A 17,328-nucleotide genomic window follows, 5' to 3' on the forward strand; every position below is an offset into this window, starting at 1 on the left:
TCCAAACCATGTCATGGTGTTTCATGAGAAGTTGCCTCCAGCAATGATAGCTGTTGCAAGGATCTCTCTGGTGCTCCTCATGCTCCATCCTTCCTCTCTCTGCTTGCTCTTGCCATTTTACATCCTCACATGGTGCAGCTGCCATCTCTCTGAACGCTGGCCAGTTCACTGTTTCATGAGCGCTATCTTCAACAAAACATTCAGACCAGAGAAACTAGATGCAATCCCTCTAAATAAAACAGGATGCAGTTGCAAGAGCAGCTAAAAAGAAATGGAATTGCCTGTTCTCAAACAAAAGTTAATGCATTTGCCATCATTATTCCATGATTTCAACAACAATGAGAAAAGATGACTGACACAAATAGCTATATTGGAGTTGGCACATCAGCCTACAGTGCATTTCCTGACAACTTGGTAATAACCACTTCCTGGCTAATAAACACAGTCTCAGAGTCTATTTGCCTTAATCACCTTGGCCTTCCGCTTCAGAGTTCATCCAGTCAAAAACAATGCTCTTGCATTTCTTCTTTTTTTGTTTGTTTTTTTTTCAGACACATCCTGATGTCATAACTATGGCTAGCAAAGGAATAGGACAGAGGACATTGCACTGCTGGATCTCAACAAAGAGAGTGGTGATGCTAGTGGCATTGCTTGAACTGTTGAAATGTTCCTCTCTTGGATCCTACAGATCTGCTACTGCCTATCATGTTGTGTTTCTTTTTCAACATATGAGCATCAATACACATTTTACTTTGATTACTCTGAAGGGGTTATTTCTAAATGCAGTTGCTGACAGTAAGTTATACCTATGGTAGCAAATAAAGCAAGTTCTGTACTAACAGCTTTGAAGAATGGAGGGACTCAAAACAGCAGCCACGGAACAAAGCAAACAGTCTTAACCTGACTCCTGTCATTGTCCCAAGATCCCAACAGAAACTTGATTCAGCATTTTGTACAAGTCCTTTGATTGCCCAATAGAAAGAGACCAAATCTAACTCAGTGTAACATCTTCTTATTACACATGTGGCATTTGTCCCTCCTTTATCCATACAGTCCTGTTTGGGTGATATCATTTTCTGTAAGACAAGGTAAAGGACAATTTTAGTTGGTATTTCTGTGCAGAAAATGGCATTTCCAAGCCTTAGAAATTTCTTGTTTCACTGCATTTTACTGTGACACCCTGAAAACTTGACCCCTCTGACCCATTAAGCAATTGGAGTCTGAGGAAAACCATCCTCTTGAGTAAATAATCAATAATACTCTCTTTGAGGCTAACAGAACTGTTTATCTCAGTTGTTCTAGTCATTTAGGCAAGACTGTTTACTCTGATGCTCACTTTCAAATGAAACATTATGTAGAATTATTGAAAAATGTGCTGGCAGATACTACAGCTAAGAATAACATGAAGCAGGTGATTTGCACAGGGAAAACTTCTGCTTATGGAGATGAGTAATACAACAAATGATCTTGCTTTCTTAAGTTAAAATTCTAATTGGGAATATTTTCCTTATGGCAAAGTATCAATAAATTATCAATTTGGTTTTTAAATTTAAAGTTTTAAAATAAACTGTCAGAGCATTTACAACTGAAATGTACGGACTGATTATAAATTAGGATTGCTGCCTTCATTTTGCCAAAGCAGGACCCTTGCCTATTATTTTTGATTGTATACGATAATTAATCTCAATACTTAAATTTTACATTGGTTGTTTGTTCACTAAGGTTCGGTTGTTTTTTTTTTAATTTAAGCTGGCTTTAAAACTGTATTTTTTCATACAGTAAATTAATATAGTAAATTTATAATGAAGCATGCTACTAAGGGTAATGACCCCCAAATCTCCAAGCCAAACCAAATTCAAGCCCTGAGAAGTAACAGTGATTCTGTCAATCCCATGGAATTTGGGAAGAAAATTTTTAAAATGTGTAACATACAAATTGTATCTCCATTATAAGATTGTTATTGTTCTTTCCTCAATGGCTATTTTTCTGGCAGGCAGACTGGGGTACTAATTAGGCTGCTGGGCTACCAAAGTTGTGATGTGGCAATCAGCAACTGCACTGTCTGAATACATGCTCAGTGCTCATTCTTTCCGTACTGCATTGACTTTGCAGCTCCATGGCACCCTCTTCCCAGGACAGGGACTTGTGTGACCATGGGACCTTCCACATCAGGGAATGGAAATTCTTGCTGAAAAACAAACAAGGAGAGATGTTAGATTATTTTTTTTGGTTAGGAAAACCACTCAGCATGGGTCAGTGGGCAGCCTCACAAATGCTTGTGTCACAACAGTGCTGGAGGTAGCACAGAGGAAGCAACAGTTCCAAATGTTGCCTATTGAATTTGCATAGGTGAGGACTGCACAGGTAATGATGCTGCTGCTCACTGCCCCTGCCCTGTCCCCTTTGGCTGCGCTGGTGTAACTGGTCAGCCAACTGAGAGCAGAGAGCTTAGGCCAAAAAATAACACAGTGAAACAGTGCCTGCTAATTTTAGCTGAATTGATTTTCTGAGCCACTTCAGTGCATGGCGACAGGGACAGTCATGCTGGCACAGTGAAGGAGCACAAGGAAGTGAGAACAGTGTCATGATGGGCAGGGTTGGGACTGCCAAAATTGTTCCTCTTGCTGAAAAATGTCAGTGTAGCCATACTGACACTAGCTCTGTCACTGCAGAGAAATCCATTCGTACAGACTGGCCTGTCAGGAGTCATCAGTCTCCACGTTACTGTTTTTCTTTTGCAACAGATCACGCACGGATTTCAGGTCATCAGCTTTCACCTCTAATCTTGCCCTGTGCACAGACTTCCATGGGAATTACACCTGGAACAGGCCCTGAGGTTTTGCACCAATGAGACCAGGAGCTCACCAAGAAAAGAGATTGTTTCACAAATTCAACATTATGGTTTTCTTTATTCATAAAAATGTTTGCAAACAACTGCCTAGTTTGAGAAGCTGTGTTAGCAGCAAGTTTCATCTGTTTCCTACAATTCTTCCTTTGAAAAGTTAATACTCAAGGCTGCTTATCCCAGAGATATAATGCCTTATATCATAATGTAATATTTCAGTTTCTGAAAGGCAACCAAATTATTATGTATTTGCTTTTCTGGTCGATGGAAATGTAATCACAAAATAAAACTACAGTGTGATTAAATAAACCAAAGCCTTTATCTGAAGAAACAAATGAATACAACTTACTTCATCTGAATTTATCTGAATAATCATGTGAATGTAACTTCACTGACAACACTGTACATGGACAACTGATAACAAAATCATTGTTGAGATCCTTTTTAATATGCATTCCTTTCATATTCTGCTAACTGGGAAAGAAGAGAGGGAAGTTATGACAAGAGAAAGCTGTGATGGCCTCAAGGAGGTAAAGCACATTATGACAGTGCATTGGCTTATAAAATCTTCATAACCATACTGCTGAAAGTACTCATCTTCAACCCCAGCCATTACGTGAATCCACCACCTAAATCAGCTGTAAGGGTTAAGGGGCTGTGTCATGATTATGCTTGCTTTGTAAAATAATTCTGTGGTGAAAATCATAGACCAGTAAACCTTTTATATGTATCTGACAAATTTGTTGAAATGCTACTTAAAGAGAGAAGGCAAAAATACCTAGAAAATAATGCAATGTTATGTTATTGTTTAACTAACATGCTTTCTGCATAAGACAATCATGTTTCACCAATATCACAGCTTTACTTAAAAATCGTGATAAAATAATGGAAAAAAGGAGAGGTAATTTACATTTATTTTGGCTTTCAGAAGACTGTTTAAGAAATTAAGTGGCCCAGAAATGAGAATTCAAATTGTATAATAAAAAAGAACAGGTTAAAAATACAAAACCCTAAAAGAGATTTATGCTGCCACTGATAAAAATTAGGAACAGGTGCTTCAAGGTTGTGTATTAATTTCATTATTGTTTAAGATATCACTATCTGGAAGAGGAAGTATTAGATAAAAAATCTGCAGATTGTACAAGTAAATTAATTATTAAAAAAAAACAAACAGGCAGAGGCCACGGTACTTAAGAGAAATTTGTTATGAATATTTGAATGGACAATATGCTAGCAAATGAAAATTCAGTAGCGACAAACACAATTTAATAAACACTGGAGAAAAAAAAAGTAAACTGTCCATATACCTTCAATGGGTCTAAATTAATTTGATCAGCTCAAGAAAAGTACCTGTGCATGAACATAGGCAGCTTCTTGAATTCTTCTGGCAAACATGCAGCATAGCCATGAAAGCACATAAAATGTTACAACAGTCAGGGAATACACAATAACATGAACAAATTTGTGGAGATTCTCTATGTGGCACCTTTTGCCCAGTTCCGTATCTCCAGAACCAGAACACCAAGTCTGGGGACCAAATGGGAACCTAATCTGGGAAAAACAGCTTGAAAGATTTATCCCCTAGTTCCCCGATGCTCATACTAGAGATCGAGCAGCAGTAAAAGGATTTGCTGACCAGTTTCTTCAACTAAGGTTACAGGGTTGGCCACCAAGGTACCCATTTGCTACCCTGTCAGACCTCAAACCAGAGAAAGCAGAGCAGGGGCAGGGACCTCAGCTGCTGAAAGGGGGGGCTGGCTCGGGGTTCTCTAGAATTCCTGCTAGGAAGGGCTGGGTAAATAAATAGGAGGTAAGCACATACATGGGATGGGGGTATAATTTAAAATTTGTATACAGATGCTTGATACTTCCAAAATCCACCTGCAAGATGGAGAATTCCTTTTCCTTATTTATGATAAGGATTAGGAATTTCTTTCTAGTTGTTTATATTAATTGCCCTATGCAGAATTGATTCTAGTGCTAAGAAAACCTGTGCTGAAGTCCCTGAGGGGCTGCTGCTGAAAAACAGAGATGGTATTTCCGCCACACAGACTGCATTGAAGGGGCATGTTGAGGGGTGGAAAGCCTATAAATAGATCCAATTTTAATGCTTTTATAAATGGCTTGAGAACAAGAAGTAGAACACACTAATGAAATCTACAAATAGTATTCAGGCACATTCAGTAAAAGATTATTAACAGTACCATAAAAGGAAAAACTAAATGACTTTGATACTATCAGCAGGGGTGCACATGACTCTGCAGTGTGAGGGGCTTAAACTTGGAACTCTAAGGCACTTCTGATTTATCATCTTCCCATTGTAGATGATAGACAACGCTTTTTTTTCCAGGTTGACTTCATTAGGCTGTCATAGTTCTGGTCATACCAACTATCTGCATGAACAATACTAATCTCTGATAAGGCTACCCAAAGGTCTGGGCTATATGGTATAACTGGAGCTGCTAAAGGCTCTTTCTGATGTCTCAGCACACCAGGAAAATGAATGCTAATTTTTTCAATAAAACAGTCAAATCCACGTGAGGCCAACAAGAGTTCATTTCTAACAGTGCAGTGCTGTGGTGTGTTGCAGGAGACAGGAGGGAGATGCAAATTCAAGGTAAGACTTTAACTGGTTCAAAACCAGGGTGTCAGTAGTTATTCCCACTGGAAACTCAGCAGGTAGGTAAGCACGATGCCCACAGCTCATACTAACTCATCAAGGCACACTGTTATGTTCCATCAGCAAGGGAAGAAAGGAATGCTTTGAAAATCCAAGTTTATTCTGGAACTGCAAAAGCTGAAAAATCTCCTCATCCTTAGGATAAGCTTTTCAGGGAGCCAGTGCAAGCTACAGACCCAAGCTGAAGCAGTAAAACGGTTCTATGCAATGACCATTCTGTTCATGTACTCTCAGCTATTGGAGAATCTGTCACTGGCAGGGCAGATGCTTTCCACTACTTTTGTCTTATGCATATGGGACAGAAATAAAGAGAAACTAAATAATGAGTCCTGTTGCATATTTTTGCTGCGTCTTCAGAAGTTAACCACCTACAGATGGCCTATGTGCAACTAACTACTGGACCTTTCTTCCTCTATTGCAATTGATTTCCTTACACAGCACACACACATGGCAATTGTACAGAGGACAGGTGAGTTATTAGCTTCCTTTCCCTGGCCTGCCTTCAAAATAGGAAATGGACAGAGGATGAACCAACTTGCAAGTATTCCACGGTATATCTGTAGCCAGGAGGAAAATTTAGGGGCAAAAGTTCTCAGCATGTGTCAGAGCTGCTAAAGGCAAAACCTCCAAAGTAGTATGAGTGTTCCCAAATAGTACAAGTAAAACAGATGTGTCTGTGTGTTGTTAAAGCTACATAGGCTTCCTTGGCACCTTCATCTGTGAGCTACCACAAATATTTCACCTGTCAGCTTCTCCAAACCCCACTCTTTTGTACCTATATAACACATGGGGGAGTCACACATCCAGATCAGGCCCACAAAACCCCTAGTACTAAGAGAGTAAGTCTTACCTAAGGGTCTTGCTGAGGACTTCCACTTAGGTCCTTGCTTTTTATGCAGAATCAGTGACAACTTGATTGTGACTTGTAAGCTACTGAGAGGAATGAAAAGTCACTTCCTAAGCAAGTGGCCTTGGGAATAAACTGTTAGGAGTAGGAAGCCCTTTACAGCCATCTTTAGAGCAGGGTCAGAGCAGAAAAATTTCATAGGAGAGACTAAAGCATCAGTAGTCTAGCCTATGCTAATCAGAAGTGACTCAATCTTGAGTGAATGACACTTATATGAAACAAGTAAGTGTCTACAGACAGTGGTCTAAAATACACTGGTGCTGCATTGATCCCTTTTGGGTTTGCAAGTTTGCCTTGACAACAGTCTTGAGATGAAAGAGGCAGTAAGCTGGCAGTCTGAGTTGGCATTTGTGTGCTTGAACAGGGATATCTGCTGCATGAAGATCTTTAAGTGTTACAGACAAGATGGAACAGGCTAGCTTAAGCTATCATCCTACCACCTAGTGTACCAGTAAAGTGTTCCTGAATACCCCAGAAGACCTTTGCAGAGGCAGTGCAGAGGCTGTGTGGAGGAAAGCATGTATGTTTTCCAAATAGTTTAAGTTACTGCTGATAGACTTCCAAGTGTGAATCATAAGCAATGTGTTCTGGTCAACCAGTCCTAAATCCTAGAGATAACTCTGCAGGTCAAAATAGTTAAACTTAGCGACTGTTATGTTCAACTCCCCCTTTCTCAGCACGCTGCAGTGCTAACCAACATGGTGGTTGCTAGAAAAGCAATCCGGAAGAAACAGAAAGTAAGCAGACACAAAAACAAATACAGCAGATTTCCTGTACAACAATTAATGCACTCACTTTTTTTAAACAATTCTTGAGCTCCTACTATTATACCTTCAAATACAGGAGCAAGTATCACAAGATGCCAAAAGTCTAGATCTAGTAACACTGCCTACCCAACTAGTATTTTTCTCCTCTACTGACATTTTGCCTCCCGGTGTCAATCTACCCCAAGGTAAGGCATTGCTTGTGAAACACCAGTTTAAGTGAGAGGTATGTGCCTCAATTCTTCAGTGGAATATTAGCTTAATAAACACTGAGTGTGACTCAGACATCTGTGTGTCTGACATCCTCCCGAATTCCCCTTCTGCAGGCTGCTGTTGTGGCAAATTGACCGCGGTTCTGGGTGTGCCGTGGCTGCTCCCAGCCATTGTCACTGTTCACTGCTCTGACAGTGTCACAAGTCCTGCACACACACAACTACACAACATATCAATTCTCTATAACCTCATGCTTATCCCCTGTATCTCAGTCTGTGGAACACTGGTTAATATAGTTTGTGCTTTCCTTCCAGGAAGACCCAGTCTTACAATGGGGAGGTTGTTCACTTAAATATCTAATACCCTAACCTCTTCCCAGTTAAACTCACTTATGACACATTGTACTCCCAGTCGAACTCCATTCTTAATAAAACTGAGAACTTGAAATTAATTACCTGAATGACTAATCCAGCTTTCCAACATTGTGTACTGTTGCTTTGTAAGAAATAAACTGAAGAGCAAATGTTTACTTCAGAGTGTGAACAATCCAAAAGAACCCTTCTTCAGATGCCAAATAAGTACTTCCATGATGCTCTCAGTGTCTTTACTTGCAGTTTTAGTACTGCAGTTCTGCTGCAAATAGACCCCAGAAATCAATTCAAGACCCATAAAAATAGACACAGCAAAAATATGATCCCTGGTTTAAACCCCTCACCAGAGCAATGCAGGAATGGGCAAGGAAAGACAGGTACTCTCTCAGAATTCCTAGAATCTGCTTAATCATTTTCATTTATCCTGCACTTCCTCAACAGCAAAGGTGATGTTTCTACCGTGGACAAGCTCTTTCTCTCACAGACCTTTGATTTAGAGTTGGATCTTAATTTATGCATGAAAAAGACTTTGGGAAATAACAGAAGACAACCATTCTCTGCAGGGACTCTGCTATGGTCTAGTTGTCAAGGTGGTGATCGGTCAGAGGTTGAACTCGATGGACTTGGAGGTCTTTTCCAACCTAAATGATTCAGTGATTCTGAAGGATACCAGGTGTAAGAGAAAAATGAGTGGGGACTGCAGAGACTGCAGCCAGAAGCAAAAGCTGTGAGGAGCTGGGGCATGGTCTGGAGGATGAGGCTTGTACAGTGCAGTTATGTGTGAGAGCCTTGAGGGAAAGGATTGTTCCAAGATTCTACATGAACTGTCACTGACGAATTGTTATTCAGAAGAGAAATCTGCAGGTTGAATTTGCTTTATCAAATCAAATACGTATAAGTCTTCTCAGCTTATTATTTTAAATGTGCCCAAACACAAACTGACTATCAGGTACGGAAAGAGATGCTTTCCAATCAAAATTTTGCTCTTTCTCAAACTTTAAACCGATTAAAAAAAAAAAAGTTGCTTTCTGCAAAAGCCTCAGTCTTTCAACTTGATTTTTCCCTAGTTATGTTCTCAGAAGCAAATACCATTTTAGCACAAGAATACATATTCTTTAAGTTTGTAATAGTTACCTTCCAGAGAAACCTATATTCCCAAAATTTTAAATTTTTAACCAAACTTGAAAGGCAATGGAGACCTGGGTTCATAACAGGAAGTACTGACCAACAGCACAGGCCAGTGCTACCAAATTTGCTTACAATAATTTTGGCAGAAGCTTTTCCTCAAGAGGGGCACAGTGACTTACTATGCCCAGGCAACTTGACTGAGGCCATTTGTATGGAAATCTAGCCAAGTTGTCCAAAGGAATTAATCAGAATTTTTTGAAGTGTCTGGTGGGAGATCTCCTGTGTCACTGGAAATGAGCATCACAGACTATAACAACTGGAACAGCTAGTACTGGAACTACTACTCTGAACAGACTTCTGCTAAGCGCTGATGAAAAGCCAGCAATAAATCAGGAAGTATGGCAGGAATTTATTGCAGAATTTATTTGCAATTTCTTTACAGAATTTCCTACAGGAATTGCTGCAGAAATCCAGCCAGCGAAGGTAGGCGTTAGGAAAAAGGTACCCAGGAAAGGAAGAAAACTGGACATCCTGGCCAGAGAAATGAGGTCTCCTGAAAATATAAGTTCAAGCTATGTGGGAAGACATCTCTTAAAAACAATTGGAAAACAATCTTAGGAACACCAGGAAATCAAGCATAGAAAATAAATCAAGATGCATGTCCTGATGAGAGGATGGTTTCTAAAGCGCCTACCTAACCAGTGATGAAAGATTAATTCCTCCCAAGCTTGCCACTTGCATGCTTGCAGTTGTCATTGCACTTTCATACGAGTGATCCACTTCCCTACTGACTCTGATTTCCTTACTTCATCTAGCTCAGTCACTTCTATTTCCTTACTCTAGACTTTGTTAGATGCTCCTGACTACAACAGATCCTTCCTAGTTTTATTGTATGCATGCATAGGACTGATTACATATTTAAAACAAAACCAAAAAAACCTAAGTCACAACTGTTTTACTACCAACTGTGAGTTCATTTTCCTTAACATTTTATTCTTTAGCAGTAGTTGGCTGTTTTCAGATGTGGGAGAAAGCAAGCTAGAGGAGGACTGCTAGAGCAGGAAGCACAAGCTCCACTACCAACAATATTCTTTTGGCAACAAGTCCAAAAGCTTTGAACTATTTTAAGAGTATCAACACCACAAAAGAGGGAAGCATGAAGGAAGAACGTGATGCATCTTTTTTAGCCAACAGCAGAAATAGCTTCAGCATTCACTCTGACAAGACAAATGAACAATCAGCTTTTCTAAGACTAGCCAAGAGAACGTTAGGATTGTAATACAGCTGACAGAAAATATGACTACTTGAACATGTTCATTTTTACTGAAGATTACTCCACTCAATCCTTTCATTGAAAATGAGGGCAAGATACACCTCATGATGATATGGCAAAATGCACGATTTCATTTGCACATGTCATATCACTTGTAAAAGAGAAGTGGATTTAATGAACATGCTGAAGTGTGCTCAAACAGACAACTTCAGGGGAAAGAGGAAAGATACAGATTGATCAAAACACTATGCCTATTCAGGGAACTGACGGATGGATCCTGTGGGTCATACCTTACCTAAAATGGAATAACCACTGCAGCAGTATAGACTGAACACTCACTGAAAAAGGAATCTGGAGCTCCTGGTGGACTGTGTCAAGGACAACATGAGCAGGACCACTCCATGAGGGTGGATAAGCTGGGAACTGAAGCTGACCACAGGACAGGCAAGGCAATGGCCTCACTAACCTGGGTGCAGTTCCATTGGATCCGGGTCGGGCTGAGGCAGTCATAGGTCTTGAGAGTCCAAGGCAAGGTGAGATGAGTCATGTCCAGAGTCCAGACAGAAAGTCCAGCCAGGAACAGCAGAAGACAGAGAAAAGGTCCATGCAGGAGAAAGGGTTGGAGGCAAGGCTATTTATTACACAGGTCCATCAAAAAAGGACAACAGATAAGCCAAGGCAATAGGAGACAGGACTTGGCACAGGCAAACCTATAGTACTCCAGATGCTAAAGTCCCAAGTGAGGGTGTCAGGGCAGTTAAGGCCCAGCCATGGACTTTACTTGGTCCTGACAGTTACCAAGTTAAACATAAGTAAGCAGGGTGCCACAGTGATGAACAAGGCTACCTTTATAAAGACATTCTAGGTTGTTTTTACAGGCATGAAGCCAGTAGATCAAAAGAATTATTAGTTCTCTTTACTCAGAACTTGTTAGATCACACCTGGAAAACCACATCACACTCTGGGGCCCCCCAGTATGAAAAAGAAGTTGACAAATTGCAGTGAGTGCAGTTGAGGGCAGTGAAGTTGGTGTGGGAGTGGAAGCACATGCCCTGTAAGGAGACGCTGAGGGAACTGCATCCAGTCAGAAGGCTTGAAGGGAAATCCAAGAGCAAAACTCTCTACTGAGGTGCACAGCAGCAGGATGAGAGGCAACAGTCGTATATGGAGGTTCTGATTTAAGCGGGAAAAACATCACCAATCAAGTTGGCACAGGTTGCCCAGGTAAGTTGTGCTCTCTCCATTCATGGACGTTTTCAAGACCCTGCTGGACAAAGCCCTAAGCAGCTTGGTCAGAAGATACAAGAAGCAGAAGGTTGGTGTAGAGACCTCTTGAGGCCCACAACCTGAACAGGAAAGGTGGATTTGTTGCTGTCATTCATTTCCTTGATTTTTTCCTCTGCCTTTGGCTATTACATCGGATCACCTGCATGGAAACATTGCACATGTACTCTCAGATTATGCGAACAGTCTGCAAGCATTCAACACTCCTATCAGCCTGCTCTGTTAGCTAATAAATTCCCAACTTTGCGTAAATTCAGCACTAAAGGTCAGCTAACGTCTCCTCAAGGCTGGGGGAGCTATGGCTGGAAACACCTGGCTCTGTTTAGAGCAGAGTGGTCAGTGGGGAATAAAACATCTGATGCAGCTCAGTGGTCCGCACTGCAAGGGACGTGCTCTGAAGGAGATCTGGCCTGGTCCTATGCACTGAATACTCCTTGGTAGCTGCAGATCTTTCATTTTGGCTTCATCTGAAAGTATCAAACCTCCAACTCTGCTCCAGTGTGCAAACTGAAGTGGAAACCATCAGATTTGTTTAAAAGGGAAACTTCTTAGCCAAAATGAAATGCCAGTGAAGGCACAATCCGAGAGTTCTTTTGCTCCTACAGGTGTACAACAACGTTCTCTTCAGCATATCTTTCAGAGTTGACACTGTCAACTACTCCACATCCAATAACATGAAAGGAGCTCCGGGTGGATATTCATGGGAAAAAGTGCATTTTAGATCAGTTTTAAACATTGGTTTGGGGTTTTCTTGTCTGTCATAAACCAGTCATTTGCAAAGATGCTGACCACGACTTTCTAAGCCGTATTTTATACTAAGGTTCTCATCCCACTACAAGTCTGCAAACACTGCTAGGCACAAGGGAATGCCACTACCCAGCGCCTGCAGCCTCACTGGCGCCTGAGCTCAGCGGGAAGCCCAAGGAAATGCAGGTAAATAGCTCAAGGGCGTGTGCCAAGAGGATGGAGTCAGACTCTTTTTCGTGGTGTGGTGGTGCCCAGCGACAGGACGAGGAGCAATGGCCATAAACTAAAACACATGAAGTTCCACCTCAACATGAGGAAGAACTTCTTTGCACGGAGGGTGGCAGAGCACTGGAACAGGCTGCCCAGGGAGGGCGTGGAGTCTCCCTCTGTGGAGACATTCAAAAACCACCTGGATCCGTTCCTGTGTCACCTGCTCTAGGTGAACCTGCCTTGGCAGGGGAGTTGGACTGGATAATCTCCAGAGGTCTCTTCCAGCCATAACAACCTGCGGGCCGGGCAGGTGCGGCGACCTCGACAAGACAGGGGGCGGCGGCTGCCCCGCCCCGCGGCTCCGCAGGTCCCGCCGCGTGCGCCGGGCCGGGCCCGCCCCCCAGGCAGCCGGTCGGGGTGGGAGGGGAGGGGAAAGGAAGGCGGGAGGGAGGCTGGCGCAGAGCGGGCGCTGTCCCCGCCCGGCGGTCGCGGTGCTGCAGCGGCGCCGCCGCTTCGCTTCCGCGGCGGGGCTGGGCCGGGCCGGGATTGGCCGCGCGGCCGCCTCGCCCCAGAATGCAGCGCATGGCGCGTCATTGAAGAGAGACCATGATGGCGGCGGCGGCCGCGGCGGCGGGGGGTGCCCCCGAGGTGATCGCCCAGCTGGAGAACGCGGCCAAAGTGCTCATGGTGAGGCGGGCGGCGGCACGGCCGCGCCCGGAGCGACGCCTCGCCCCGAGAGGGGCGCCCGCGCCGGACCTCTGTCCCTTCCCTGCCTCCGCTCGCGCCGCTCTCGCCCCTGGGGCGCGGGGCTCAGGGCGCAGCCCGGCGGGGAGTGGCGCCCACACCGCCCCGTCCCGCTGCCCGGGCGGCCGAGCTCCGTCCCTCCCTGTCCCTCCCCGGCCGGTCTCCGTGGCCCCGCAGCGTGGCCGGCCCCGCCGCGCACGCCGCGCCGCTGCTCCATGTGCCGCCCGCTCCCGCCGCCCTGGGCAGGCTCTGCCCGCGCCCCGCGCTGCACACCCTGGCTGCGGGGCGTCCCGTCCTTGAGCCCCCGCACCGCCACTGCCCGCTACGGAGACCCTCGCCGAAGTTGCCAGTGAGCAATTCTCCCTCCCGGCGGTGGGGCCGGGGCCCCGGGTACGTCCCGGGGCGGCGGGAGATCGCACGCGTCCCTAGCCGAGCGCGGGTAGCGAGGCGCCGGGGGCAGCGTGGAAGCGGCCTCGGGAGTGGCGCGATCCCGTTCCAGAGTTTTCCTTTAAGCCGAAGAGTACCGAGCAGCCACAGGTTCACGGTGCTGCGGTCTTGAAGCAAAGCCATTAATGGTGCTTCGCACCCTGGTCTGTTTATTATCAATTAATTATTCCTGCTGACTGTGAATGTGTTGTCTTAGTTTCATAATGGCGTGGAAAATTAAGTCCATATGGCAAAAGATTAGAAATGTGATGCAGCTGGGTACTGGCAGTGACTGTTGGTGTTAAGACATCCTGGTTGTGCATCCTTATAAAAGACTTGTTAGTTGAATGAAAAGCTGTATGTTGGCTAGTATAGTTTACAGGTCTTCCTTCCAGATCTTCCAAAAATGTCCAACTGAAAGCCTTCCCCACAGAACTTATCTTACCAAAAAGCAATTCCAACAGAAATAAACTTTGTAAGTTGTTGATAGTTAGGGGTTTCAAAAAACCCAAAGAAATAATAGTAAAGTTTGCCTGGTATCAATAATTAATCAATGGCCAGAGCCTGAACAATGGCAGCTCAATGTCTCCCTGAAACAGCCTGACTGTAAAGCGACAGGTGATCAGCTTTACTGCAGGGTGTCCCATCAAAATGCATGTGTGTTACTCCTTATGAAGTCAAAGCCCGAAAAACATTGACTATGTTTCTAAATGGGAAAGTAAAGATAGATAGCTTGGCAACAAGCACTATTCCTTTTACAGAAATACTTCTAAAAGTATGTGACCGGTGATGCATTTTAAACTTTGAGCTGTTTTTGATTTGTGCATGCTTTGCAAAACGTGACTGTATAGATTGTTAGATGTTCTCGTAATGTCTGTGTATCACCTTTTCAAAAATAACATTGCTGCAGTAATTGTCAGGGATGTTTGACTGCATAGGGGAAATAAGTATTATGAGACAGAACATGTGTGTGAAATGAAGCTGGTGGTTAGGTAATTTTCAGTATCAAATCAACAGCACGTGGAGTTATATCTCCAAAGTCTTGCATCTGTGGTAGAAGACTAAATGTTACTTGTGTGGGCATTGTTTCCCTAGCATAGCCGGAATAGCAACTTACTGTGGAGTTAAATTAAATAAATGTATTAATATAATACAGTGAAAAGATACAGGCCTCTTATGGTAATGTTTATGCTTCTGTTGAAGAATAGATGCTCAACTTACTGGTAAAATATATCTTGGATCTGCAAGCACATGCATGTTAGGATCCTTGTTGACTGTCCAGCTTCTTCTGATCAGCTTCTGACTGTATGAAAGCTGACTTGCTGTGCTCTTTAGCTTTTTCTTATTTCTTTTCCACATCTGTTCTTGGAAGTTTTATAGGCAACACTAAACTGACAAGAATTAGTTAGATGGCTTTTACTGAGGAAGCTGGATAAAAGATATTTACAAAAGCTCTCCGTTAGGGTAAGGACCCGGAGTCAGGCTTTAAAGAGGGTTGGCTGTGGAAGAACTGTGAGAACTGTATAGGGTTATTGCTCTGTGTTCCTTCTTAAAAATCATCGGGTCTTTGGAGCGTTGGAGGAGAGGAGTGCAGGTCACCAGGTGCTTTACAAAGGTGGGTGCGAGACCCCAGAGTCTGAGAAGGTTATGTTCACTGCTCCTGTTCTCTCTTGCTAGCAAATGTGCAAAAAACAAAGGTGTAATTGTGTTTCAGGACTGCACGTGGACAATGGTGATCTGAATACCATTTAGCCAGAGGACTGCACTGTTTGGCAGAAGGTCTGCTTGGGAATGAGGGCAGGAAGTATCTGTTTGTGACTGTTGAGAGGCTGTGAACTGATCAAGCAAACTGGTGAGATCACTTAGAAAGGTATTTCTGTAAAAATTTGAGGACTTGGGGGAGGGAGGATGGTGAACCTGGTGCTAGTGGTGAAGGGCATGAGTAGAGGTCAACACTTTGCAGTGGAGTCAAACGTGGAGCAATGGGAAAGGGTTAAGCTGTGAATGGTGACAATAGGTGGCAGAAGTTTTAACTGGGCAGAGAGCTGTGGAGGGATTCAGTGAGGTTTTCTTGTGGCAGTCTGTTGCAGGTAAGACAATCCTGTAAAATACCGGAGCAATCCTTGTAAAATATGGTTGGCTAGGGATGCATCAAAAATGGTGCAGTGTATCAAAGGATGGAGCAGGGAGTGGTGATTTACGTGATACTTGTCTTGATTTCAGGCTGAAATATTGAGCCTGTAGGAGAATAATGGACTAGAGAAATTCAGATGTGCTAATAAAAAGACCTGAATGAGTTTAATTAACTTTCCTCGAGGATAAGTATGGATTACTGTGAGCTCTCTAAATCTTGATAAGTATTTTCATAATTCTTTTTTTTTTTCTTCATTAATCTGGGTTAGTTGAGTTTGCCTTTGGAAAATTACTTTTTATGTGTCAGATAAAGGATACATGAGTCCTGATCTTATAAACTGCTGATCTTTATGGACTTTACAAACCATGACATGCCATGTTTAAAAACTGGAAAGATTCAATTTGTTCTCTCACCAAGCTTCTCTACAGCTCTATGGAAATGCTTTTCCTTTGTTATCAGTAACAACTTTCAGCAGGTTCTGGGTAGCCCACATTCAAAAGGCTTAGTTTGGGAAATTATCAAAATTTGGTATAATTGAAGAGTTGTTATAAAAGATGGAACTTATGTTGTCATTAGCTGCCAAATGTGACTTCGAAGGCTGGTACTATGACAGTTTTCTTTGGTGTGTGTGAGAATATTTGCTATATGAAAAGTATGTGCTTTTTGGGGTACCTCATTCCTTTCCAGTAAAGCTAAGTGATGTTTACTTGAAATAAGATCCCCATTAGGGCTTTGCTGTGAAGTTTTTCAGTGCAACAGACCGGTATACTCCTTTGGCCTCTGTGACTTTGGCTTGGTAAACATCATACATCAGCATCTGTATGAACTGAATGAACTTACTGCTCCTCTGTTTCCAACTGGCATAACATCCCCTAATCAAATGTATTTCCTATCTGTTATGTTCTGTTTGACTCAGGTGGTAATTAATGCCAAATATAATTAGTACTAGTTAAGCACTATTTTAATAACTGTCTTCATGGATGACAGAAGACATAGGATGTATTATTGAGGAACGAAATGGAAAATGTCATCCCAGGGGTGAGAGGATGAAGTAGGAAGCATGCCTAAGAAGACTAGCTAGTTATTGGCTGAGAGTTTATTAAAGCAGATGGAAATTTTTTAGCATATGATATTCTGTGACACTTAAATGGAAAGTCATAGGCTATAGCATGTTCCACCCACCTCCCTTCAAAAAGGGTGCTCTGTTCTTACCTGCAGCTCCACTTTCTCCCTTGTGACCCTGTGCAGAAGATATTAGTACTGCTGAGATGACATAGGAACTAAACAAGGGAATGGATTTCTGTCAGGTTAACAAGACAAATTTGCTATCTGTGCAGCCGTTTAGGTTGCAGAGCTAGAACAGGGGCACTGAAATTAGATTGTGGGACATGTACAGGGCTGGTCTGTCCCTGTTAGTGGTGAGCTGTCAGCTTGGCTCAAGTGTATAATATACCTTCACAGTACAATTTACTTGCTAACTCAGATTGTCTTGATATTAGAAATGCCAGACCTTGCTTAGAGGTGCACACCAGAAAGAGAAGAGGTTATGAGTTTCAGAAAGGAACATTCCAGCTGGAGAGAAGGAAAAAAATATATATAAGT

General features: G+C 43.0%; 1 protein-coding gene across 3 annotated transcripts in view; it reads left to right on the forward strand.

Moving 5' to 3' along the window:
* The first annotated feature begins 12,884 nt into the window (after positions 1-12,884).
* XPO4 (exportin 4) overlaps positions 12,885-17,328 on the forward strand; it is an 82,100-nt gene continuing 77,656 nt past the window's right edge. Inside the window, exon 1 of one of the 3 annotated variants that reach the window (XM_017831664.1) lies at positions 12,885-13,109. In XM_017831664.1, the coding sequence (XP_017687153.1) occupies positions 13,029-13,109 (81 nt within the window). In that variant the 5' untranslated portion in view covers positions 12,885-13,028. Of the gene's footprint in view, positions 13,110-13,537; positions 13,557-13,659; positions 13,757-17,328 lie in introns of those variants that run through there. The other 2 variants (XM_017831666.1, XM_017831665.1) reach the window with 2 other exon arrangements.

The sequence above is a fragment of the Lepidothrix coronata genome, unplaced genomic scaffold (assembly GCF_001604755.1).
Source record: "Lepidothrix coronata isolate B3197 unplaced genomic scaffold, Lepidothrix_coronata-1.0 Scaffold194, whole genome shotgun sequence".
Taxonomy (NCBI): domain Eukaryota; kingdom Metazoa; phylum Chordata; class Aves; order Passeriformes; family Pipridae; genus Lepidothrix; species Lepidothrix coronata.